Genomic DNA, 23,692 nt, shown 5'->3' with positions numbered 1-23,692 from the left:
TATATATATTTTCAACCAAATCTCGAATAAACTGACTTTTGTGTTCCTACTAGTACGATTTAGTAATAATTCCAAAATCAATTACATAAGTATTTAAGCTCTATAAAATTTTCCTACATATTTGATTAGACTAGCTTGATTATGTATTTACTATTTACATAACCGGGACATGATGATGAATTTTTCAAATCTAAGACAACAAATTATTGGTTTTACAGTTTTACACCATGCATATAGCTAGGGAATAATACTAACTGATTAGACACAACGAGCCATCTTTCGAATTCTATGAAAAGTTATGTCATAGGCTTATAGCTACTTCAGGAGTTTCAAATTGATGAGAGCTTCTTTTTTTTCTTTTTCTAACAGTCTTATTTATTAACGTTGAAAGAAATAGTTGGGGTGGGTGTAGGCCGTGTAGCATTTCCACCGGTATGGTTGAGAGTTGATGAGGTGAAGTGTTGAGTGTTGACAATTGGGGCCGCACAACATTCTTTCTATTTTGGATTTTAATTAATTTGGTTCTTTGCCATGTTGCCATGCACAGAGAACAAGTACGCTTCGACAAATTAAAAAAGGCAGATCGAGATTGATTAAGAAAATTAGTTCGTACTGTAACTGGAGCTACTTGAGGTGTTGAGGTAGTTGGACTTAAATTTGCACTGGTGAAACTGGTAAATGGATTCGTTTAGGCAATTCACCTAAAATTCCAGCGGTTATGGTTAGGCTAGCTACTGGTTCAGTTTATGGATACGAATTTGATGCGAGGTATCACTGTATCAGCCAGATACAAGACACTACGCCCATAATACATTTAAGTGACGGACACTTTCCGTCGCATAAAATAGTAATAGCGTCGCTAGGAGCTTAAAGTGACCAATTGTCCGTCGCTTAAAGGTCGTCGCTTAAAGTCCATCCATCCAGGTCTGAAGCGATAACAAAATTAATGTTCGTCGCTTTAACCTTATGAGGCGACGACATCAAAATTCGTCGCACTAAATTTCTCCCGATGAACCTATTTACTTTACACGACGACACCTCAAGACTTTAGTGACGAATGTTTAGAGCTTAAGCAACAAACTTTGGTACGTCGCAATATTTGATATTTATAGTATTTTTTGTTACCGAATTTTTTTCTACAATTTTTATTGTTGAAATTTATTTATATCTATTTATTTTCATTTTAATTTTAGGTCCATTTATTTTTTTGGTTCTTATCAAAACCCTTTCTCTCAATGGCCGCCGCCGTACACCACCACCCCTACCCTCACTCTGGCCATCCCGCCGCCGTTCCCCACATCCATAAGCGGCGCCTCACAATCCTCTTCTTCGCCACTAAAGCCACCACTCTCTCCACCTCCATGAACTCAAAATCAAGCCAATTTGTAAATTTATTTTTTTGGTTCTTATCAAAACCCTCTCTCTTAATGGCCGCCGCCATGCACCACCACCCCCAACCCTCACTCCGGCCATCCCACAGCCGTCCCCCACATCCACAAGCAGCGCCTCACAAATCTCTTCTCCGCCACTAAAGCCAACATCGTCTCCACCCTCTCCACCTCCATGAACTCAAAATCAAGCCAATCTGCAAATTTTGATCTACACAATTCATAAAGAAACAAACCTTAGCATAAAAAATTAAGAACACAAGGAAGAAGGGGAGGTGCCGATGGAGTGGGGATAGATAAATCTAGATCTAAAGAGGGTAGGCAAAGGGAGACAGCGGCAGTGAGGAGGTGTGAAAAGAGGAGGAGAAAGAAGAGACATATCTGATGAGTGAGAGTGAGGGTGAGAGTGGGAGAGAGATGAGTTTGGAATCAGTGGTGATCGATTTACCCAGGACCTCCTTTTTCCAAAGCCTTCAAGCTGATCGATCTGCAAAATCAAAGAGAAACAAGATGAGAGAATTTTAATGGCAATAGAGAAGAAGAATGAGAGGATTTGCCCAAATTTTAATGGCAATAAATGAAGAAGGAAACAAAAAGTTTGGCAAATTTCGTTTGAAAATTTGCCCAAATTTTTGGCGGAACTAAAACCGCCATAATTGAGGGTGTGTGAAAATGAAATTTGGAATTTGAAGTGTTGTGAGGCGATTCAAATCGTTAGATCTGGGCCAATATGATGGCTCAGACAATCCATCCGCGCCATGTCTTCATATTGGCTAATGTGTTGCTAAGTAAAATCCATATATATTTTTTCCGATTTTATTTTTTATATTTTCACTTTCATTCAACACACACATTTATCTTGATTATCCTTTGGGATACTTGAATGAAATGAAAATTAATCTCATAATTCGTACACTGATGCTAAGATATTTGTTAAATTACTAAATTAAAGTATCATATATTTTTCTAAATTATCCGTAATCACCTACGAAATAAAATTGACTTTCTTATTTAATTAATAAAACTTAAATTTCAAACTTTAATTTATACAACTATCACTTAATTAGTCTTTAATTTTGGAAGAAGAATAGTCGTTATTATTTATGAACTTCAATGGAAATATATATGCTATCAATACATAGTATATATATAGTCATATATTTTTTAGGAAGGTTGCCTTATTCATCGATACATATATTGTTAATAAGCTAAATCAAAGTAACTAAAATAATAGAATGAAATGGATTGAATTTTCAATATCAATTTTTAATTAGAATTAGTTATCAAAATTTAATATAATTATCTACTACAAAGGTTAAAGGAACATAGGTTAAATAGCATAGGGGTACTTGGGTTTCTATTAGCAAAGTAAGTCATTTGGGCTAAGTGACCGTTGGATGTCAGATATACGTATATTATGGTACACTGTTAAAATTTGGGATGAAACAGACGTCATTTGACTATCCGATCATCGAAAAAACTGAAAAATGTGCACTTTGACCACACAAATACACTTTGATCCTCACCCTTCGAAAATCTTCTTCCGCAACAGATAAGAGACGGTAGAAGAAAATGACTACCGGGTCTAAAATATGGCAACCCTGAACCCAGAAAGGCCCCGGAAGTGGGATCTACCCATATGGCATTAAGTGGTGTTTTCGGTTTTTCCAACAATCGAACGACCAAATGACGCACATTCCGGCCCAAATTTTAACCATCCTCATTATTCTACGTACATGCCACATCTAACGATCAGTTTTGCCGAAGGATGTCAACTTCAAATAGCGCCTTCAAGAAATAACAACTTCTTTATTAACCTAGTACAAAGGTTATGCAACATAAGAGGCTACTTGCGTTTTCAATTAGCAAAGTAAGTCCTTTAGACTAACTAACCGTTGGATATCAAATATACGTATATTATGTTACATGATTAAAATTTGGGATGGAACGGGCGTCGTTTGACTGTATAATCGTCGAGAAAACCGAAAAAAGTGCACTTGATCACACAAATACCCTTTGACTGCCGCCTTTTGAAAATCTTCCCCCACGACGAATAGGAGACGGTAGAAGAAAATAACTACGGGGTCTAGAATATGGAAACCCCACCCCTTAAAAAGGCCCCGGAAGTGGGATCCACCCATATGGGATATAAGTGGGAAATGAAAAAAAATTAAAGTGATAGAAACATAAATCTTTCGTCGCCTAAGAGTGTTGAAGCGATGACATAACAAGTCGGTCACTTAAGTGTTGGAGTTTTGGCGACAGACTTTTGTTCTCGTCGCTTCAAGGGTGTTTTGAGCGACGGAAGGCCATCCTTAAGAGATGAACTTGTTTCTCCGTCACCTAAACTATTTGAGGCGACAGACTTTTGCGTTTCCCGTTAGTGGTCGTCGCCCAAGAGTGTTATTGGTGTAGTGAGAAGATTAAACTATCAGATAGATCAAAAGGAGTAAAATTAACACTACTTAATATAGAGATCGACATATATAGAGTAGGTGTGAATTACATTCTCCAAAACATATCTCTAATTAATACGTACGTTCCATGCATAATGCAATATTGCAATACTATCCTCTCCAAATCTCCCCAGCTAGGCTAATAATTCTTTTCCGATCCTGAACTGTCAGCTCATTAAGATTTTGGCCGCGTTGACGTACGATCAGCAAACTTAAGAGGCTGACAAACTACTTACTGAAAATGTATGTTTAATACTTCAATGCCTTCAATTTGAGAAGACATATTCGAGCGTAGACAACCAAATGCATTACAGGAAGTCTGAGTGTAAGCCATGAGTAGAGCACAGCTGCACAAGCGGATCGGGCATACCCCAATATGAACATTACCAGCAATCCCAACATATATTCTTGATCTCTCAATTAATTTACGCGCTCAAGTGTTACCCGCTAATCGTCCAGAAATAATGAGTACATCCACAACATAATGAGTACATCCACGACAGAACTAACCATGGGATATGCTGCATCTAGGGGTGTAAATGAGCTAAGCCGACCCGAGCTGAATACTAAGTTATTTATATTTGCCTTGTTTTCATTCGATCGAGCTTGAGCCGGACAAAAATTTGATTTTTGTACTTCATGTTTAAGCTCGGCTCGGCTTGAAAAAACTTGAGCTGGGCTCGGATCGACTCATTTTATTAGACGAGCTTGAACTCGAATTGTGCCGGCTTGAATCATATGAAATTAAAATTTTAAAATAAAGAAATTAAAAAGAAAATTTAAAATCTGATGTCATAACATCAAACAAAACCAATTTTATTTGTAATAAATTAAAAATAACAAATCAAACTCATTATTAAACTTAAAGTCTTTAACTAATTATTCTAAAAAGAAACTTTTCAGCTATTTCAAATTAATATTATATTTTTAATATTATTTTTCATATAAAATTATACGTTATATATACTATAAAAATTAATAAATCAAGTTTAATTAGTAAACAAACCGAACTTTTCCCGAACCCGAGCTTGCTTGCGGGCTAAACGAGTCAAACGAGCCAAATGCTTATTGTTCAAACTCGGCTCATTTTTAAGATCAGACTTACTATTGAGTTCAAACTTGGCTCATTTAGTTTTACAAGCTCGAGTCAAACAGGCTAAAAGCGAACCGAACACGAGCGGCTCGAGCCTACTTACAGCCCTAGCTGCATCGCCAGCTTCCCATTTTATAAAGACGAGGTGATCCGATTAATGAAAAAAAACGAGTGCTTGACGTACCTAACGATCGAGCCCTAGAGTCACTTGCGCTTTCTAAATTAAAGGCAAAGCCATATGAGAAATAAAAAACCAAAGCCCAGCTCAAAGGATAGTCTGGATCTTGGATCCAAACAGTGAGGCTCGACTCATTCATGTATACCATATGTTCGGCATAAGATTCATCTCCTATTTTTTCTTTTTGTCTTTTTTAAATTCTTCTTCTCCAAGTTAAGTTGACTATATGCTGGGATGTCCTTATAATTTGTTGGCGTGAAACACGGGAGTAATTTGTGGTAGTTAGGTTAAATATAGAGTTAATATGTATATGAATGTATAGAGCAATATAATTCAACTTGGCATCAGAGCCACCTTTTTCTTCTCTTTTCGTCTTGCTTTGTTTTTTTCTTGGTTTTTTCTCTCTCTTTTTTTTCGGCCGGTCACCCCTGCCCTCTGCTCACCGCTGCCTCCTCATGTCCGGCTCTGTCACCGCTGCCCTTCGACGATCCCCAACGTCGCCGTCACTCCTCCGCACTGCCGTTGCCCCTCCCCCTCCCCCCGAAGTCGCCGTTTGCTCCTCCGGCGCTGCTGCTCTCCAACGCCATTAGCTTGGACCTCGCCGTCACTCCTCCGCATTGCCGCTGCCCTTCGACGTCGCCATAGCACTCCTCTGACGTCGATATCACTCCTCTGGCATTTCTACGGCTCTCCGACGCCGCCGCTCCTCTCTGCCTGAAATTTTCGTCTCTTTCGGCCACTCTCCGCACCGCCCGACCCGGCTCGGCCCAAATTCAACCCAGCCTAGTCCAGATTCGACCCAACCCAGACATCTCGACTTGACCCAGCCATCTCAACCTGACCCAACCCGGTCATATTTAACCCTACTTCTACCGGCCAGATTCAATAGCCTTGACTGTCAGTGTAGATTCACCGATAGTGCAAGTGCACCGCAGACAGGTTTTTATCCGTTTTTTGTGATTTTTTGCTGCATAATTCTGATTTTTTTAATTGTTTCTTTTTCAATGGGTTCTGGAACGAAGCGGAGGGTTCTCAGATCCCTGATATTCCGAAATTCCAAGTATCTGCCAAGGGTTCTGACAGTGGTTCATTTGGGGGCGCCAAACTCAACGAGACCAATTTCCGTAAATGGAAGCGAATTATGGCCGCTCATCTTCGAGGCATGCACAAGATGGGGCATGTCACCGGCGTCACTAAGGCTCCTAGTCCTGAAGATATTGTTGCCTACAATAAATGGGACGACAATGATGGTCTTGTCATGTCCGTCTTGTGGAAGGCTATGAATGACGAGATAGTTGATCTAGTGGAGGCACGTTCCACTACGCAGGCAATATGGGTGACAGTGGACGGCTTATATACAAATGACTCTGATTTCATATAGGTTTATGAGTTAATGTGCACAGCTTTGGCAATACACCAGGATTGGCAACCAGTGGCGCACTATTTCACCAAACTGAAGAATATTTGGGCTGAGGGATGTGAAACGTCCTTGCATGATTGAAAATCAATAGGATATTGTTTGATACCAAAAGGAGAAGGAGCTTGAACGAGTTCACCATTTCCTGAAGGGTCTGGATGCAAAGCATAACAGTGCGAAATGCGAATTGCTCAGAACGACCAAACCCCTAGCCTAATCATCGATTTCACCTATATCTGAAAGGATGAGTCTCAGCAAGAGATTTTTTTCAGGCATCGACTGTCGTTTCCAATCTTACTGTTCATGCTAAATCTCCAGCACCGCCCCTTCCGCAAGAAACTTCAGCTCCACTTCATCGACAAGGACCACCACCAAGCTTCGGGAATCAACACCGCCCTCATTGCTCTTATTGCCATGATACTAACCATGCTCGTGTGACATGTTGGAAATTGTATCCACACCTTAGGTCTAAGAGGCCTAATTATCGTCCCAGGCAAAAACCGTTATTCAATTAGTTCAGGAACCAGATATCTATGGTGTGGTTGGACATGATCATCATACCGCAAGAGGAGCACCACTTACAGCCTCCATAGCTGGTCGTGGTCAAATTGGTATGGCTTTCAATATTTCTAACTTTGTTAATTTTGATACATGGATTATTGATTCTGGTGCATCTGATCATATGACTTATGACAAATCTTATTTTACTATATTGTTCCCTCCACCAGTACCCTATGTTACTAATGCTAATGGTGAGGCCTTCCCCATGTTAGGGACAGGTTCTGTTCAAATTACTCCTATAATAGAGCTTCACAATGTGCTCTATGTATTTGCTTTATCTCATTATTTGATATTTGTTCCCCAATTGAACACTGACGTTAAGTGTTATGTGATATTTTTTCATATGTATGTGATATTTCAGGATCTTCTCACCGGAGGGGTAATTGGTCAGGGGTATCTGAGGGGCCGGTTGTTTCATCTGGATCTGACATACGCGGGGGAAAAACCAGTGGGACAATCTCGGATCGCTTTACTCTCCACTTCTTACAAGCTAAGTGAAGTTTGGTTATGGCATCGTCACTTAGGGCATCCATCTTTTAGTGTTATGAAAAAATCCATGCTTACTTTGTGTTATTAGTGTGGACGAGTCTTTTTTATGTTGTGAGACATGTATTTTGGGTAAGAGTCATCGATCTACTTATTCCCCTAGTACTTCTACTAAAAGTATTATTCCTTTTGAATTAATCCATTCTGATGTTTAGAGACCCTCCAAAGAGTCTACTGTGTCAGAAATGCGGTATTATGTGTCATTTATTGATGATTGCACATATCTTTCATGGATTGTTCTTCTTAAAACTAAAGATGAGATTTTTCCAGGTTTTCGCGCCTTCTATACCTTTGTCCAAACACAATATAATGCCACCATTAGAGTTATTCGTTCTGATAATGGGGGGAGGGGGAATATGTGAATCATGCTTTCAGGAGTTTTTTAAAACACACGAAATTGTTCATCAAACAACGTGTCCTTACACACTTGAGCAGAATGTCGTTTCTGAAAGAAAAAATCGTCATTACTTGATATGGCTCTGTGTATTCTTTTTAGTGCCCATATGCCTAAATACCTTTGGGGTGATGCTGTCATAACTTCCGCCCACCTCATTAATCGTCTTTCATCTCGTGTCCTTCAGGGAAAAGTTCCCTATGAGGTGCTTGCATCTCATGTCTCATTACCCTATTTTCATAATCATTCTGCCCGTGTTTTCGGTTGTGTTGCTTTTGTTCATTTTCCACAACATTAGCGGTCTAAGTTGGATGACCGGGCAGTTAAATGTGTGTTGGGTACGGAGGACATCAGAAAGGGTACTGGTGCTATCATCCCCCTACCCGGAAGTACTATGTCACTATGGATGTTATATTTTTTTAGGACATAAGCTATTTTACCTCTTCTGATACTGCTCTTCAGGAGGAGAATTCATATTTTGAAGAGCTGTATCATGGAGAGGGGGAGACAAGTGAGCCAGTCGATATGGTGATAGGTTCCATTGAGATTACCAGTGTGTCAGCTACACAAGCACCACCGGATGATTTCGGTGTCGTCACTCCGGAGATGTAGGTACTAGAAGCTGACAACATAACTGCCCCTCATGTCTCATGTACTATTTTTTATACACATGACCAATGCTCTCCTGGTAAAGAAGAACACTCATCTAAGGTTAGTCATTCTATTAGGGCTAATAGTAGACAATATGTCTTGTCAGATAGGTCTACTCGGGGTCAACCAACAAAAAAATATGAACCTACCCTTCAGGCTAAAGCTAAGTATCATGTGGCAAATTTTATATCTACCAAAAGATTATCTAAGTCATATGAGTCATTTGTGAATCAAATATCTACTGTATCAGTACCTAACAAAGTGCATGATGCATTAGGAGATCCAAATGGAGGAAAGCAATGGAGGAAGAGATGGAAGCATTACAAAAGAACAATACTTGGGAGCTTGTATCTCCACCACATGGCAAGAAGGCTGTGGGATGTCGTTGGGTGTTTACAGTGAAGCACAATCCAGATGGGTTAGTGAGCCGGTATAAAGCACCCCTAGTAGCGAAGGGGTTCACCCAGACATATAACATAGACTATGATGAGACATTTGCACATGTTGCAAAGATAAACACTATTCGGGTATTGCTTTCTTTTGCTGCTAGCTTAAACTGGCCACTTAGGCAGTTTGATGTTAAGAATGCATTCCTTCATGGAGAACTAACATAGGAAGTATACATGGATCTTCCGCCTGGATATGTGGCCGCTTCTCCAAGTAACTTTGTATGCAGATTGAGAAAGTCTTTGTATGGTCTTAAACAGTCACCTCGTGCTTGGTTTGGAAGATTTTCACAATTCATGAGGAAAATTGGCTACAGACAGAGTAATTCAGACCACACGTTATTTCTCAAACATCAACAAGGGAAGGTAACAACCCTAATTAAATACGTTGATGATATGATAGTTACTGTTGAGGTGGGTAGATTACAGAAACAGCTTGCCACATAGTTTGAGATAAAGGACCTAGGTACACTCAAGTACTTCTTAGGCATTGAAGTAGCCAGGGGAAGTGATGGTATCTATCTGTGTCAGATGAAGTACACCCTTGATCTACTAACATAGACATGTATGTTGAACTGCACTCCCATTGGTACTCCTATTGAGCAGAACTATCGGTTAGTAGAGTATCCAGATCAAGTCCCTACTGAAAAACCTCGTTATCAGAGGCTAGTTGGACGCCTAATTTATTTATCACATACTAGACCATATGTTGTGTATGTAGTAAGTGTAGCGAGTCAGGTCATGCATAATACAAGTGTGGACCACATGGATGTTGTTGTAAGGATTTTGAGGTACTTGAAGTCAGCTCCAGGGAGAGAAGTAATGTTCTCTAATCACAATAATATCCTTGAAGTTTGTGGCTTCACAGATGTAGATTGGGTTGGAAATATTACAGATCAGAGATCCACATTAGGGTATTTTACCTTTGTTGGGGGTAATCTTGTTACATGGAATAATAATAAACAAAAGGTGCTAGCTCGATCTAGTGCTGAAGCAGAATACAGAGGTATGACTCAGTGAGTGTACGAATTGTTATGGCTTAGAAATTTGCTACAAGATTTGGGTATTAAACCTAAGTGTGTTATGCACTTGTACTGTGACAACAAAGCAGCTATTGATATTTCACATAATCATGTGCAACATGATCGTACAAAACATGTGGAGGTTGATCGTCACTTTATAAAAGAGAAGCTATAAGCAAAGATCATTAGTTTTCATTTTGTTCCCACATAAGAGCAATTTGCCGATATGTTCACAAAATAAGTGTCTAAAAAGGTCTTTTATGATTCACTTAGCAAGTTGGACATGGTTGATATGTATGCGCCAACTTGAGAGAGAGTGTTGGCGTAAATCACGAGAATAATTTGTGCTAGTTAGATTATATATATAGTTAATCTGTGTATGAATATATAGAGCAATATAATTCAACTTAATTAGCTTACTCAAGTTCCACTAACTAATCAACCTCAATAATCCAAGAGATTGCGTATTGGAGTTGAAACCACTTGTGCCCACAGAGTTGCAGATTTTTCTAGTTAAAAAACATCAAGTAGCAGAAGAACAGATCAATCAGCTAATAAGAACATGCAGCAGGTATATTAATGAAATCCATGTGAGATGTTACATAAGGGTAAGCCACAGAGAATTAATTCCCCTTACACAAGTGCCCACCAAACGTCAACCCATAGATTCACATCTGATCATATCTTTCTAGCTTCTCCTTTATCAATTTGATTTCAGCGCTTCGAACTTCAACTCCATCGCCAGGCTCAAAGACTTGGTACCACTCCCGGGTTTAATCGATGACGAAAGATAGAAATATAGGGTTTGCGGTGGAATTCTCGAAGGGAAGCAAGACTGCTCTGAAATGGGGTATTCAGAATCTGAGTGACAAAGGTGACACCTTGTATGTCATCCATGTCAAGCCGGAACAAGGCAGTGAGAGCCGCAGCCTTCTTTGGTCTACCACCGGATCACGTACGTTTTGTTATTAGCTCAAAGTAATATGTATATTTCTGCAGGATGGTTCTGGTTTTTTATGAGTTTTAGATTCTGAATTTTGGTGCAGCTCTTATTCCGTTTGCCGAGTTCCGTCAAAAGGACGTTATGGAGAACTACGAAGTTGAGCTTGATCCAGAGGTCTTGGACTTCCTTGACACTGCTATCAAGGAAAAACACGTATGTGCTTACATGTTCTGTTGTTGATGCTAATTGTGAGAACTTACCCTGTCAATATTTGTTGTCTTTTTTGATGAGCCTTGAAATGCATCACATGAGTCACATATAAGAGTACTACCCTGTAAACTTACCACGTACATCCATTATCATCCCCATGGGAAGTTATGGGTGATTAACAAAGTACACTTTAATTAATTATAACCATAATACTCAAGTATCAAGCATACAAGACTAACGTACACCATAATGATCGATACAAAGAGTTCATGCATGTAGATAGTTAAATATTTTGGTCAGGAGTTCATGCAAGTAATGCCTATTATCGATCGACATTTTAGCACAACTCAATGATTCAATGAACTCATAACATGCAACGGTACCCGGTAAAACTAGTAAACTAACCATAAAACAACGATGTCTTAAAGAGGTGTTTCATAATTGAGAATTGAATGTGTGTGAAATATGAACATAGGTGACGGTTGTAGCTAAGCTTTACTGGGGAGATGCAAGAGACAGACTTTGTGAAGCAGTCGAAGACTTGAAGCTCGACTGCTTGGTCGTCGGCAGCAGAGGACTGGGCACCATCCAAAGGTACATGCATTCATTTAGGTTACCTGATTTCTGATATATTGTATAAGTATGTAAGTACCAATTAACGATTCATATAGCTAGATGGGGTACTTTTGTTGAGCATGCTGTGTAAAATGATCGACGCTAATCTGGTGTATAATCTTTCTTGAATTCAGGGTGCTACTGGGAAGTGTATCAAGCCACGTTATGGCGAATGCAAATTGCCCCGTTACCATTGTCAAGGATCAGAAAGCTTAATTACGGTGTTTAGCTGAAAATTCTGAGTGACAAACCTTGCTAAAATTTGAGCTATGATATTGATTTCTTCCGAGGAAACAAATAATTTTTGTGGGTGCATGCTTATTTGTCTGTCGTTTGATATGTACGTATCAGTGAACAATTCATGATTTCAGCTTCAATTTTATTTTCCTTCATTAATATTGTGACTTTTTTTTTCTGCGACAATAAGGATGTATCCTCTCAGCTTCCTTGTTCTTTTCTTCATTATAGTGAGTTAGCTAGTGACTTCAGAACCTTGGCATGAAAAATATGTTCATGCTAATTATGACTTTATCGAGGAACTCAAGCCTCTAACGGTTAGAGTACAATGACTATATGACTTTGCAGTAAACTACACGAAGTCTCATTTACGAGATTACTAGCTAGAAACAAGATAGCTCGATCAATCTTTAGTTTCGATCATGTCTGTAGTCCGTCGGGTACGATCAATCTTTAGACTCAATTATTAGCATAACACGATGGGAGCGATCGAGTCACTGATACCGATTCTGGAATCAATATGGACAATTCAGAATTATGAATTGATGACTAGCATCGGAGAGTTTGGCTTTGTTGAAGTTAATTATATCTCGTGTGCCGCTATAGAAACAAGTCGTTGTAGTATAGTGGTAAGTATTCCCGCCTGTCACGCGGGTGACCCGGGTTCGATCCCCGGCAACGGCGTTTGTTTTGGTAATTTTTTTCCATCAGCTTTTCTGTTTTGTGTGAAAACCTTCTCACATATGTTGCTTCTTGCCTTCTTCAACCCTTTTCCTTGCCTGAAAAGCCACGTTAGTCAGAGAAAACACGCCACTCTTGGTTCCAGTTTCAAGCTTCAGAGTCACTCTTCTCCATCTTATCCTCCCTCAAACGAAAACCAAAGTTGTATTTCATAAAACCAAACAAAGATGCATTTCATCTCCACCACCACCACCACCAAACCACACGCTGAAATGTCCGACGTATCTCACCGGACAATACCCACCACTCGCATTCACATAATGGCCTTGGACGGCATAGTCAACGTGAACTCACTTTTCTCAATTGCCCTCTTCATAGGCCTCACTTGGTTCCCTACCACCGACCTCAGCTCCATGCTACTAGGCTCTAACAAAGCTTGTGCTGCCGGTACCGATACGGCGGAAGGACTCATCTCCTTCCACGTCTACTCTTTCAGCTCCTTCCTTTTCTCCAGCCTCATTGCCTTGGCTCTCAAGCAAGCCATCAAAATTAGCGAGTGTTGTACTAGTAGTAGAAATGGTGGCTCGGATTCTGAGTTGCTTGGTGCCAACATGGGCCATGTTAACCAGGTGGGTTTGCGGGTCGGTACGCTGGTCTCGGCGTTCGGGTCGGTTTTCGGATGTGGGTTCTTGATGATGGCCTTGGTGGACTTGGTTCAGATCAAATTGGGGAGGTTGAGTTGTGGAGATATGTATACTTTTGCTGCAATTGGTCCTTTGGTGACTTTGGTCCCTTTGGCTCTTGTGATCTATATCTTTCTTGTGCTTCATGCCTTTACTCGTTAAGGTATCGATGAAGCTTATACAACCCTCTCAATTTAGTTGTGAGTTGTAAATGGTTCATTAGATCCCTTTAGGCTTTGAATCATTGCTAGAAAGACCAGGAAATGGACAAATGTTTATGCATAATTTATGAATAATGTAGTTTTGTATCCTGGGAGTTTCAAGACATATGCATAGCTTGAGAACAAAGCAATGTCATTTTTGTTATATGAAAAATCGAGGGGTCTCCGGTTGCAAAACTGCAATCAAGAGAGCACCATTTTTAGACAAGATTTCCAGTCTGATTTCCATTTTGACAATATAATTATTCATATAACCTATGCTCATAGGATACATAACCTCAAGTCAAGTTTATATATTTCAGTCAACTGAAGTTGCTTCTGGAACAAGATATGTTTGTTATCAAAAACAATTTCTTGAGATTGCCAATACATGGGTAGCTTATACTAGTAGAACCCCATGTTCAGATGCCATCTGAACTAGTCTCTTCTATCTGAGGTTAAATTTTCACCATTTTCTTAGATCTCCTTCTTCAATGGCAAGGGATGCAGTTGGTGGATTCAGCTTCCGCCGTCTTTGCTCCATTGTCTCGGTGCTGTGCGCATGGTCCTTCATCTCATTCATTTTTTGGTGCCATCGTTATGGTCCCTGCTATTCTTTATACCAAAGAATGGAGCAGAGCGATATCACTGAACTTCTTTCATTCCCTTCTGCCTGGAATAAGCTCAGTTTTTCCACAAATCCACCCCCAAAACTCCTCAAAATTGCTCTATTCGTGAAGAAATGGCCTCAAAGCTCTCAAGCAGGAGGGCTCGAACGTCATGCTTTGACACTCCACCTTGCACTCGCCAAAAGAGGTCATGAACTTCACATCTTCACCACTTCTCCTTCAAATTCCTCCTTCCCCAGGTACGAATTGAATAATTTATGCTTTCATCTCTCAAAGCCAACAGCTTCTGGGTATCTGGATCAAGCTCTAGTTTGGAAGCTATTTCAAACTCAGAACTCAACAGGAAGACCTTTTGATGTGATCCACACTGAGAGTGTTGGTCTCATGCATACTCGATCACGTGATCTTACAAATTTGGCTGTTACTTGGCATGGAATTGCATATGAAACTATCCATTCTGACATCATACAAGAACTTCTGCGGAGCCCTGAAGAATCACAGGGATATGCTTTGGCTGAAAGAGTTACCAAAGTTGTCGAAGAGGTGAGGTTCTTCCCCAGTTATGCTCACCATGTTGCTACCAGTGACCACGTGGGAGATGTACTTAAGAGGATATACATGATCTCAGATGAACGCGTGCATATCATACTTAATGGTGTTGATGAGGAGATTTTCAAGCCGGACATTTTCAAAGGGAAGGGTTTCAAGAAAAAGTTTGGGGTGCCTGAATCTAAGAAGTTGGTTTTAGGAATGGCTGGGAGGTTGGTGAAGGATAAAGGACACCCGTTAATGTTCGAGGCTTTGAAGCAAATGCTAAGTGAAAATGATGCATTCAGGCATAGTGTTGTGATTCTAGTTGCTGGCAATGGTCCTTGGGGAGCTAGGTACAGAGATCTTGGATCTAATGTACTTGTTTTAGGGCCACTGGAACAAGCTCAGCTTGCTGACTTCTACAATGCAATAGATATTTTCGCGAACCCAACTCTTCGCGCTCAGGGATTGGATCATACTTTGTTGGAAGCAATGCTCTCTGGTAAGCCAGTAATGGCGACGAGACTTGCAAGCATTACAGGCTCTGTGGTTGTTGGAACAGAGGTTGGTTATGCATTTTCACCAACAATAGCTTCATTAAAGAAGACCCTCTATAGAGTTTGGGATGATGGAAGAGGAAATCTAAGACAGAAAGGTCAGGCAGCAAGGCAGAGAGGCTTGGAACTGTTCACTGCTACCAAGATGGCAGCTGCTTATGAAAGGTTGTTCCTCTGTTTATCTAATGATGAGAGAAAAGGAGAAAACTACTGTCAATATCAAACTCCACCACACTAATATACTGGTGGTTCATAGATATTGTTTTGATTCACCAGCGACTTCTAATCTGATGAGGATGTATATACCATTCAAGGGTAGCATTGCTTTCCAGAACACTATGTATCACTAATTTCTTCATAATGACAAAACACATTGCATAAGAAACAGTAGTCACTTCAAGCAACAACTTTATTTGCTGATAATAGAAGAGCAAGAGGTTCATATCATTAGCCCATCGGCCATTACAGGCGTTAATTTAAAAGCAAAAACAACTTTTAAACCACAGATAGAAACTTAGTCCAGTGCAGAGTATTATTAAACTCTGTGAAACAGTTGACCTTACCAACATAAAAGTTTCGCACATCTTGACTAAGAGGCATCTCTTTGCAACCTCCTGTTGACACCAGCAACTTATTTAGTACATATTCACCATACTTAAAAAACCATGCCCTGGCCTCATGAATTCCTGCAAAGGAGTACATACATCAGCTACTTATCTTGACTATAGTACAAGTATTTACCATGTTTAATTAATCCAAAAAACCAAGTATCTTAAAAGAAGCAAAAAACTAAGAGACAGGATGCAAAAAGACATTTGGAATTACAGGACATGTCAAGATACTAAGGAAGATTCATCTGAAGAATTGGGTCGAAAGTTAACAAACCTTGAAAATAGATGCAGAGGCCATGGCCAGGAAGGCACGGTCCTAATAATAGAGCGAACCTGCAAAAAAAGCCAGAAGTTTAACACTTGATCTACTCTACAACAGGGCTGTAAACAGTAACAAGTACCAGTTTCATCACTTATATGAATACCTTGCCACCAATTTCCTCTGGCAGCACTGTTCGCATTGCTTCCATTTGGATCATCTTCTCCAGCATCTTTCTTGAACTAAATCAATCACAGAACAATGAAGACAAATTAGTTTTATACATCCAATTTGGCTATTTCTGCTGACACTATCAGATTACAATGCTGTATTTATGTTGATGATCACTCATCAAGACTCACTAGAGGGTAGGATCCAGTGGCATGAGGGTTACTTGGGGACTGAGAATAGACCTCTTGCCCACCATAGTAAAGAGATGAACTTAGGTGACATGGTTCTGCTCTTTCTTCCTGACGAACTGAACTGTGGTCCTTGTTGGGTAAGCTATAGCAAGCATCTTCGCTACTTATAGCTATATAGTTTAAGAGCAAAACAAAGGTTGATGGAATAAGCTTTAAAGAATAGTGCATATCCAAGATTACGAGTTTCTAGAGAAGTACAAAAGAAGCAAATGATCATGGGGCATGAAAATGTTATAGTTATAAGAACCTTAACCACTCAGCCTATACAAAACTAGTAAGACTGCTGATCAAACAACCAAGCTTTATTCTCAATTAGGAATTAAAGCAGGACGTTTTACATAGAGAATGGTCAATTTTCACTTACTAAGTAAAAGCGCAACGAAGCTAAATCAAGCATTTATGATCTGAAATTCTGGATCATATGATAAGCAAATGATGTTCATTAATGAACAGAACATTAAGATATGGTTGGATGTCATCACTGGGATGGATCAATAATATACACTTGTAACATTAATACATAACAGGGAAAGAAAGATAATAAAAAAAACTACATGAGACTGTTATCAGTGTTATGAAGCACAAACCTTGATTACCTTGCTTGGGGTTCCATGCTTGATTTCCCAAGGACTGTTTACGCCAATATTCAGTCAGCTCAGAGCTTGATGAGTTTCTCCCTACCACCTACAATCAAATAGAGAGAATCATAAATCCAACAAAGAGTTATACAGTGTGTCTGAGTGACCAAGACATTTCACTGGACATAATCCTCACACTAGTCAACAATACAGAACATTTCACTACAGTTCCAAGCAACACATGCAAACCTAGTCACTTATCAGAAAAAGAAAAAAAAAACAGAATCTAGTTCATCACAATCAGATTATTCTTTTTCCCCTTTTGCAGTGTTCTGAAAGAGAATTTGCTTTTCCAGAGATGGGTTTATATAAAAAATTTGCAACTACGAGCATAAGTTCCTTTAATTCCAACAAAAACCAAACTTCAGCTTTTCCAAAGATTGAGTGATTTTATCAGATAAGATGAAACTAAAGGTAGCAACTTTGAACTAAAGGTAGCAAATTCTTACCAGAAGCTACTTCAGCGGAACAAGAATACTAATGAATTTTGAGTGAGTAGAAGAGTATAGATACCTGTGATGGTGGTGGGAAGATGGAAGCAAAAATCCCAGTTGAAGACTTGGGAGGTGACTCCTTGAACCCAAAGAGTTCAGCAGTAAATGAGGAAGAACTTCCTTGCTTCTTCACACTCTCCATTTTTTTTTCGGAGACAAACACAAAAGCAGGAGATCCCAAGAAGATGGCAGAAGAGACTTGCAGAAGAAAAGAGCACGTGAAAACCAGAGTTCCTGAACTCGATTTTATAATGCTATTCTCCAACTTCTTCTTCTACAAAAGACGGCACTAACAGTGCCGCCCATGTGCCTTCATCACCTTTTGCTATTTTGTGCACAGGCCAGGTTCTGTTTTCCTCCAATTCTATTCGCTTTCCAGTTTTTGATACACAAAGAAGAGAATTCACAAAGCATACTAGCATAGTGGATAAGTGCCACGTGGGCTCCATCTGTCCTCCAAGCTGTACAATATGATCCCAGAATAATCCGATGCCACATAAATTGCAACGCCTCGAATCATTTTGGTCGTGTGTTTGTGTTGATGTGGTGATTATAATCGAAATGCATTACTTTGGCCAACGACCATTTTCGAATCATCGCATATTTTCTGTGTTGATATTGTGCTTATAGATGTGCCTTTTCCCTAGCTCACAAGTTCCAAATGGCCATTTGGGACTGATTTTTCCTTTGGATGAGTTGAGGGCTTTTTCAGGAGGAATGAATCTTGATTCTTAATGCTTGTGATCCCACCAAAGAAGAAGATAATCAGATAAGGTTTTTTTTGCAATGTGGGATATTCTTTAAGTGGTTGCTTGGTCCAACATTCTCATCCTGTTAATGTCAATGTACTATTCACAAGTAAACCCACCAGGCCGGCCATTGTAGTACTGGAAAAAGATATTCCAAATGCATGACATGTCAATGTGTTCTTGAAAGCCTAGTCAAATTATGTGAAACAATTTATTTTTATTTGGATCTATGAGTTTGATTTGAAGTATCACGATATGTCTATTTTCTCTATTTTTGGTATCTCACAACTGTCTGTCAATGCTATCAGCTTCATCCGTCCTTTAATTAAGAGTTTCTTGGCCGAAAATTTGCTATTTGCTATGAGTTTTTTTATATATATGGTTTTGCATGTGTAGGTGACACATGCCGGATTGAGTTTTTGTTTATCCTCTTTGTTGGAGTTTATCAGATATAAGAAGTCAGATTATTTTGTCTCTCTCCTTTATTAATTTGATTTCAATAAATTAAGAACAGTTTGTCATGTTAAAAAAAAAAGTGGGATGCTTACAACAAAGTTGGTACAATTATTGGTTTGAGCGTGTTTGATGATTCATTGATTTGAAGCTTGATGTTGCCACTTGGTACAATTGTTCTCTTCCTTTCGGTGTTTCGTGTTTACCACTCAATATTATCGGACAACTATTATCTCGAAGCCAAACCTCATACTATTCTAGATAACGTGCTTGTGTTTCATGCTATTCAATATTCATATAAGGATAGCATGTTTGGTATCCAAATTACCATCGTGGTTATTCGATGTACTAATCATCTGTTTTCATTACCCTTCTTAAAGGAATCTAAAGAGTGGTTTATTATTTGCATATTTCCTTTGCCAGGAATTCAATCGAAAAGAGGGGTTATCCATTCCAGCAAGTTTAAGTTTACATTGCAAGAGAATCAAATGTGCATGTGTAATGCATGTAGGTCTCTCACATAACATCATGAATCTCATTCCTAATTCTTCAGAATCAAATTCTAATTGGGGGAACATTGAGAATAAAAATCACTCCACCAGGTCCAAAAAAATTCAACCGAAATGGCAAAGCACTTATTCAGTCATTTAAGCATCTAACCACATGGGCTCACAGTTTCCTGTATTAGGCTATTAGCTAAGTTTTCGTATCCCCGCAGAGGTGCTTTGCCACCGGAAATTCCCCCTGAGCTTGGAGATTGCGAGTGCCAAAGATGCATGGGATACAGAAACCAAATCTTCTCTATCAGTTAATGTACAACTCATCTACTTCTCAAAAAAAAAAAGTTTACCCGGTGACAAACCTAAACGAACATTTTACAGCAGATCAAAAGTTTAAGTTCCAGGAAGTCAGAACTTTGAAGCTCTAAAGAAGAATATCAATACCGCATGTCAATACATGGAATCCCCCAACCCTCCTAGTGGTCCAGGCATGCAATCCCATATCCTATAGTTAGTTGAGAACTTGAGATGTCACAATGTCATCCAGTGAAATGAAAAAAAAAAAAATTGAAGACCTAAACCCAACAAAATTTGATTAAGATCACGAATGAATGTGAAAGGCACACCTAGAGAAGTACATACTGAAGTCTAGACTGAAAGCATAGATTCGAACCTTAGCAGGAGCCAAAAATCTCTTGTGGAGGGTCATACACATGTTGTTCAGGAAAAATCTCCTCAAAGTCTTGCTTGACTCTGTTTCTCAAAAGGGGATGCGGCAGAAGGCCTTTTAACAAAATCCGGAATGGTAGCTGGTCTGGTAGATCTGGAGACTGTTTCATGTCCTCATATATGTTCATTGCATCGGCAGGAGAACCAGAGCTCAAAAATCCCCTGATAACTTCTGTATATGTTTGAGAATCAGGAAACAGTTCCTCCTTTTTCATACTATCCCACAGCAGCATAACATCATCCATTTTCTTGGATTTCGCTAATGAAATAATCAAGTCTTTGTACAGGTAGACGTCAGGCTTGTACCAATCTTGCTTTCGGATCACCTTAAATACCTGACAGGTCATTGAATTGCTTGTAAGCCAAATAATTAACACAATAAATGACCATAACAAAATTGGCAGCTTAAACAAACAACCACAATAATGCAATTTTGAAGAAATAGCATTCCAAATAATAGAAAATATCCAATTTCATCTCTGGTAATGTCACAAACAAGTCACCAAGTGCAAACCTACAGCATTCATCAGGGACAGAGAGTAATTCAAATGAAACGCCATCATGTACTGGATGCATTAGGCTTGACACTGAGCGCTTTGAAAGAATCAACAAACGAGAATCTCCAAGTCATGGTTCGATTTATAGTTGAAGGATGAGATTTCAACATTAATATGTAATTAGCCAACTTAAACTGTTAACTACATATGAAAACAATCCCCAATCGACTACTTGCCATTTTGCCAATGACTAATTGGTCACAGAAAGAACTCACTCCAATTGAGATTAACCGTATACCAATGAGCCTGCATTGCCAACAGGAATACACAGAAAAACCTTATACTGAAGACAAGTCCTTCTTAATCGGTTAAACGCTATCTAATCATACTGAGGATTCCAAACATTAACACTAAACTTTGGTATTTCGTCCAACACATCACTAGCAATGCCTAGTCCTATTAACATAGCATAAATTACAAACCCAAGCACGAAACTTTAATCACAACCCAGAACAGCAAACGCAAAAAGACACAAACTTTAAGCATAGAAGAGAGCTTTGTTACATTAGTACACTACCTTAATAGCCAAATCGACCTCTTCTTGGCGCTCAAGCTCGCTGAGAACAGCAATCATATCCAACTTGAGAAGCCTCAAAACATGGCTCTTTATAAACTTGCCAAGCCTCTCTTCATCATCCTTAAACCTTTTCAACCCCGAAATCACATAAAGGGCTTCTTTCCCGATCAGCTTCTTACCCCTCCAGAGGGGTCCTCTGGGTCTTCCGTCATGGTATAGCCTAAACCCAGAAATGGGTTGATGGGATTGGATTTGTGAAACTGGAGAAGTGGGGTTTGGAGGAAATGGGTTGTCTCGGATTGGTGTTGTTTTCAGACGTTGAAGGAGTATTGAAGAGAAAGTTGAGAGCTTTGATCTTGTAAATGCACGAATCGACATGAAATAGTATGAATTTGACGGGATTTGGGAGATGGGAAAACTATAGAGGGGTTAAGTGGTCTCTCTTCTTTTGGGGGTCGAAAGACTCGAAACTGGGAGACTGGGGTTTAGTCGTGTTTAGACTTTGGGGTTTTCTCTTTACGGTCGTTCACTGGCGCAGTGTATTTACTTTTTTAATTTTGTTTTCTATTTTTTACCTTCTATTTACAAAATGGTCAAATTTACGGTTCCACACAACCAAGAACGAGAAATCAACTTGCTAATAATTTTGTTTTTTTTTCGAGTTCTTAGACATTTTCTATGTGGGGTCTGAAGGTAAATCTAACAGAGGAAAACCCTCTAATGTCTCACGGTGGTACATCATTGCATATCGAAGCGGAGAGGCCAGTCCAGAAACCGGACATCAGGATATTCTCACGGTCGAAGGTAATTCCTCAGGTATGTGACTAATCCTTGACGAGACCCATGTGAAATAGTTCTAAACCGGTAGTCTAGAAACCAGGTACCCTAGCCACAGTAATGTCAATTATGTCAACAATGCCTTGAATCAGAGCCATTGTACCCCAGTTAGAAATAAAGAGGTATAAATACATGAGAATGCTTTGGATAAGTTGGCATGCAGTACTTTTAACCCTGATATCTAAGTTTTGAACTCGCAAAAGCCTGGTTCTAAAGCAAGTAGTAACAAATAATTTACCACCAGTAGTTAAATAGCATATTGAAGTAAATGAATGTATTTTTCATTGAGATGCCGAAACTAAGAACCAGCCGGAACTAGTTACCGACAAGAAAAATGGTCTAAACTTTTACTCTAAACTAATGCAAAATACTCTAAAAAGGAAAAATATATTTTCTTTATTGACTAGAAAGGGAGAAAAGATTGCAAGAATTATTGCAGTCCAAGTAGATAAACTTCCGAAAAAAGAAAAGAAAAAATTCTTTAGTCTAAAAGAGAAAGAGAAAGAGGTTGAAAATATTATCACAGTCAGTTAAAGTTAGTGTAAGAAATAGAAAGAACAATCCCAAAAAAGATTCGTACTTACTCAAGTATATAAACTTTATATTCGAAAAACGAGTTCAGGGAAAGTTCACCAACCCTGTGAGTAAATCCGCTATATCAGGAACCACTCTGATATCAGCTTCGGTTGTCAACAAGATTTTAGCTTCATCTTTACTGCATTTCCTGCTGCCATTGAGGCTGTGATTTCATTACCATTTCATCCCTTGTGGAACCCATTTAGTAGTAGCTAGCTCCAATCAATGAGCTTACAGCATTTGTACCTTATATATAGTTGACAAGATCTACGGTAAGTACACAGGCAACACCATTGTAACAATTTCGAATTCTAAAAGCAAAAAAGCTGAGGTGTCACTTAACATTTGGGGTGTCCTATTCCATACACGGCTCAAAAAGCTGAGGTGTCCTATTCCATACACGACTCGTGTATATACACGGGTCAAAAAAGCTGAGGTGTCACTTAACATTTGGGGAGACGGCCAAATCTGATCCCGTTAGTACGGTTAATTAGGCTTTTACCATTCAGTGATCTTTCTTTAAAAGTGTGTAAACCCCATCTTCTTCTCCTCTCTCAAATCCACCCCTCTCAATCTCAGAACCCATCCGCACCTCACCTCTACCAAAATCCCGCATCGAAATAGCACTCAAAAGATTTCCATGCCCAATTCAAAATCCCGGTCGAGAAGCTCTTCGTGCCGCCGGCGACCGAGCTGAAGTACACCGATTCCGGTGCATATTAAAGGGATTCGTCTATTGTGCAGCGTTGCAGAGGATGCAGCGTGACTTTGTTCCCTCATACGTGCGAGAGTCCCTCATATCTCACAGCACTCTCACTCTCACTCACACACAAACAACCCTCTCCCTCAACTCGGTCTGTTTGTGTGTTTGATTATGCAAAGGTCCGGTCTGGATTTTGAGGTAAATGAGAC

General features: G+C 39.4%; 5 protein-coding genes and 1 non-coding gene across 7 annotated transcripts; 4 read left to right on the top strand and 2 right to left on the bottom strand.

The window, feature by feature from the left end:
* The first annotated feature begins 10,735 nt into the window (after positions 1 to 10,735).
* On the top strand, positions 10,736 to 12,316 carry LOC126788206 (universal stress protein PHOS34-like). Its single transcript, XM_050514179.1, has 4 exons — positions 10,736 to 11,107; positions 11,199 to 11,308; positions 11,781 to 11,899; positions 12,055 to 12,316. Exons 1-4 carry the CDS (start codon positions 10,933 to 10,935, stop codon positions 12,134 to 12,136), a joined length of 486 nt encoding a protein of 161 aa, XP_050370136.1. The 5' UTR covers positions 10,736 to 10,932; the 3' UTR covers positions 12,137 to 12,316.
* A 453-nt stretch (positions 12,317 to 12,769) lies between these two features.
* TRNAD-GUC (transfer RNA aspartic acid (anticodon GUC)) lies at positions 12,770 to 12,841 on the top strand. The gene has a single exon. It is a non-coding gene; the product is annotated as a tRNA-Asp (tRNA).
* A 270-nt stretch (positions 12,842 to 13,111) lies between these two features.
* On the top strand, positions 13,112 to 13,773 carry LOC126788707 (uncharacterized). The gene has a single exon (XM_050514724.1). It carries the CDS (start codon positions 13,159 to 13,161, stop codon positions 13,681 to 13,683), a length of 525 nt encoding a protein of 174 aa, XP_050370681.1. The 5' UTR covers positions 13,112 to 13,158; the 3' UTR covers positions 13,684 to 13,773.
* Positions 13,774 to 14,198: 425 nt separating this feature from the next.
* On the top strand, positions 14,199 to 15,676 carry LOC126787448 (uncharacterized). The gene has a single exon (XM_050513331.1). The coding sequence runs from the start codon at positions 14,216 to 14,218 to the stop codon at positions 15,674 to 15,676; it is 1,461 nt and encodes a 486-aa protein (XP_050369288.1). The 5' UTR covers positions 14,199 to 14,215.
* A 140-nt stretch (positions 15,677 to 15,816) lies between these two features.
* LOC126788170 (uncharacterized) lies at positions 15,817 to 18,238 on the bottom strand. 2 transcript variants are annotated; one of them, XM_050514138.1, is made up of 6 exons: positions 17,882 to 18,238; positions 17,318 to 17,414; positions 16,671 to 16,840; positions 16,475 to 16,550; positions 16,324 to 16,382; positions 15,817 to 16,124 (listed from the first exon to the last, which is right to left on the bottom strand). In XM_050514138.1, exons 1-5 carry the CDS (start codon positions 18,002 to 18,004, stop codon positions 16,366 to 16,368), a joined length of 483 nt encoding a protein of 160 aa, XP_050370095.1. In that variant the 5' UTR covers positions 18,005 to 18,238; the 3' UTR covers positions 15,817 to 16,124; positions 16,324 to 16,365. The 2 variants fall into 2 exon arrangements, with proteins under 2 accessions (XP_050370095.1, XP_050370096.1); XM_050514139.1 differs by having other exon boundaries at positions 17,327 to 17,414; positions 17,882 to 18,233.
* Positions 18,239 to 19,839: 1,601 nt separating this feature from the next.
* Positions 19,840 to 21,832, bottom strand: LOC126788131 (protein THYLAKOID ASSEMBLY 8-like, chloroplastic). The gene is made up of 3 exons (XM_050514098.1): positions 21,368 to 21,832; positions 20,238 to 20,628; positions 19,840 to 20,069 (listed from the first exon to the last, which is right to left on the bottom strand). The coding sequence occupies exons 1-2, from the start codon at positions 21,743 to 21,745 to the stop codon at positions 20,239 to 20,241; spliced, it is 768 nt and encodes a 255-aa protein (XP_050370055.1). The 5' UTR covers positions 21,746 to 21,832; the 3' UTR covers positions 19,840 to 20,069; position 20,238.
* Between the last annotated feature and the right edge of the window lie 1,860 nt (positions 21,833 to 23,692).

The sequence above is a fragment of the Argentina anserina genome, chromosome 3 (genome assembly GCF_933775445.1).
Source record: "Argentina anserina chromosome 3, drPotAnse1.1, whole genome shotgun sequence".
NCBI lineage: Eukaryota > Viridiplantae > Streptophyta > Magnoliopsida > Rosales > Rosaceae > Argentina > Argentina anserina.
Note: the sequence above shows the minus strand (reverse complement) of the source record. Positions and strands in the feature narration are given on the sequence as shown.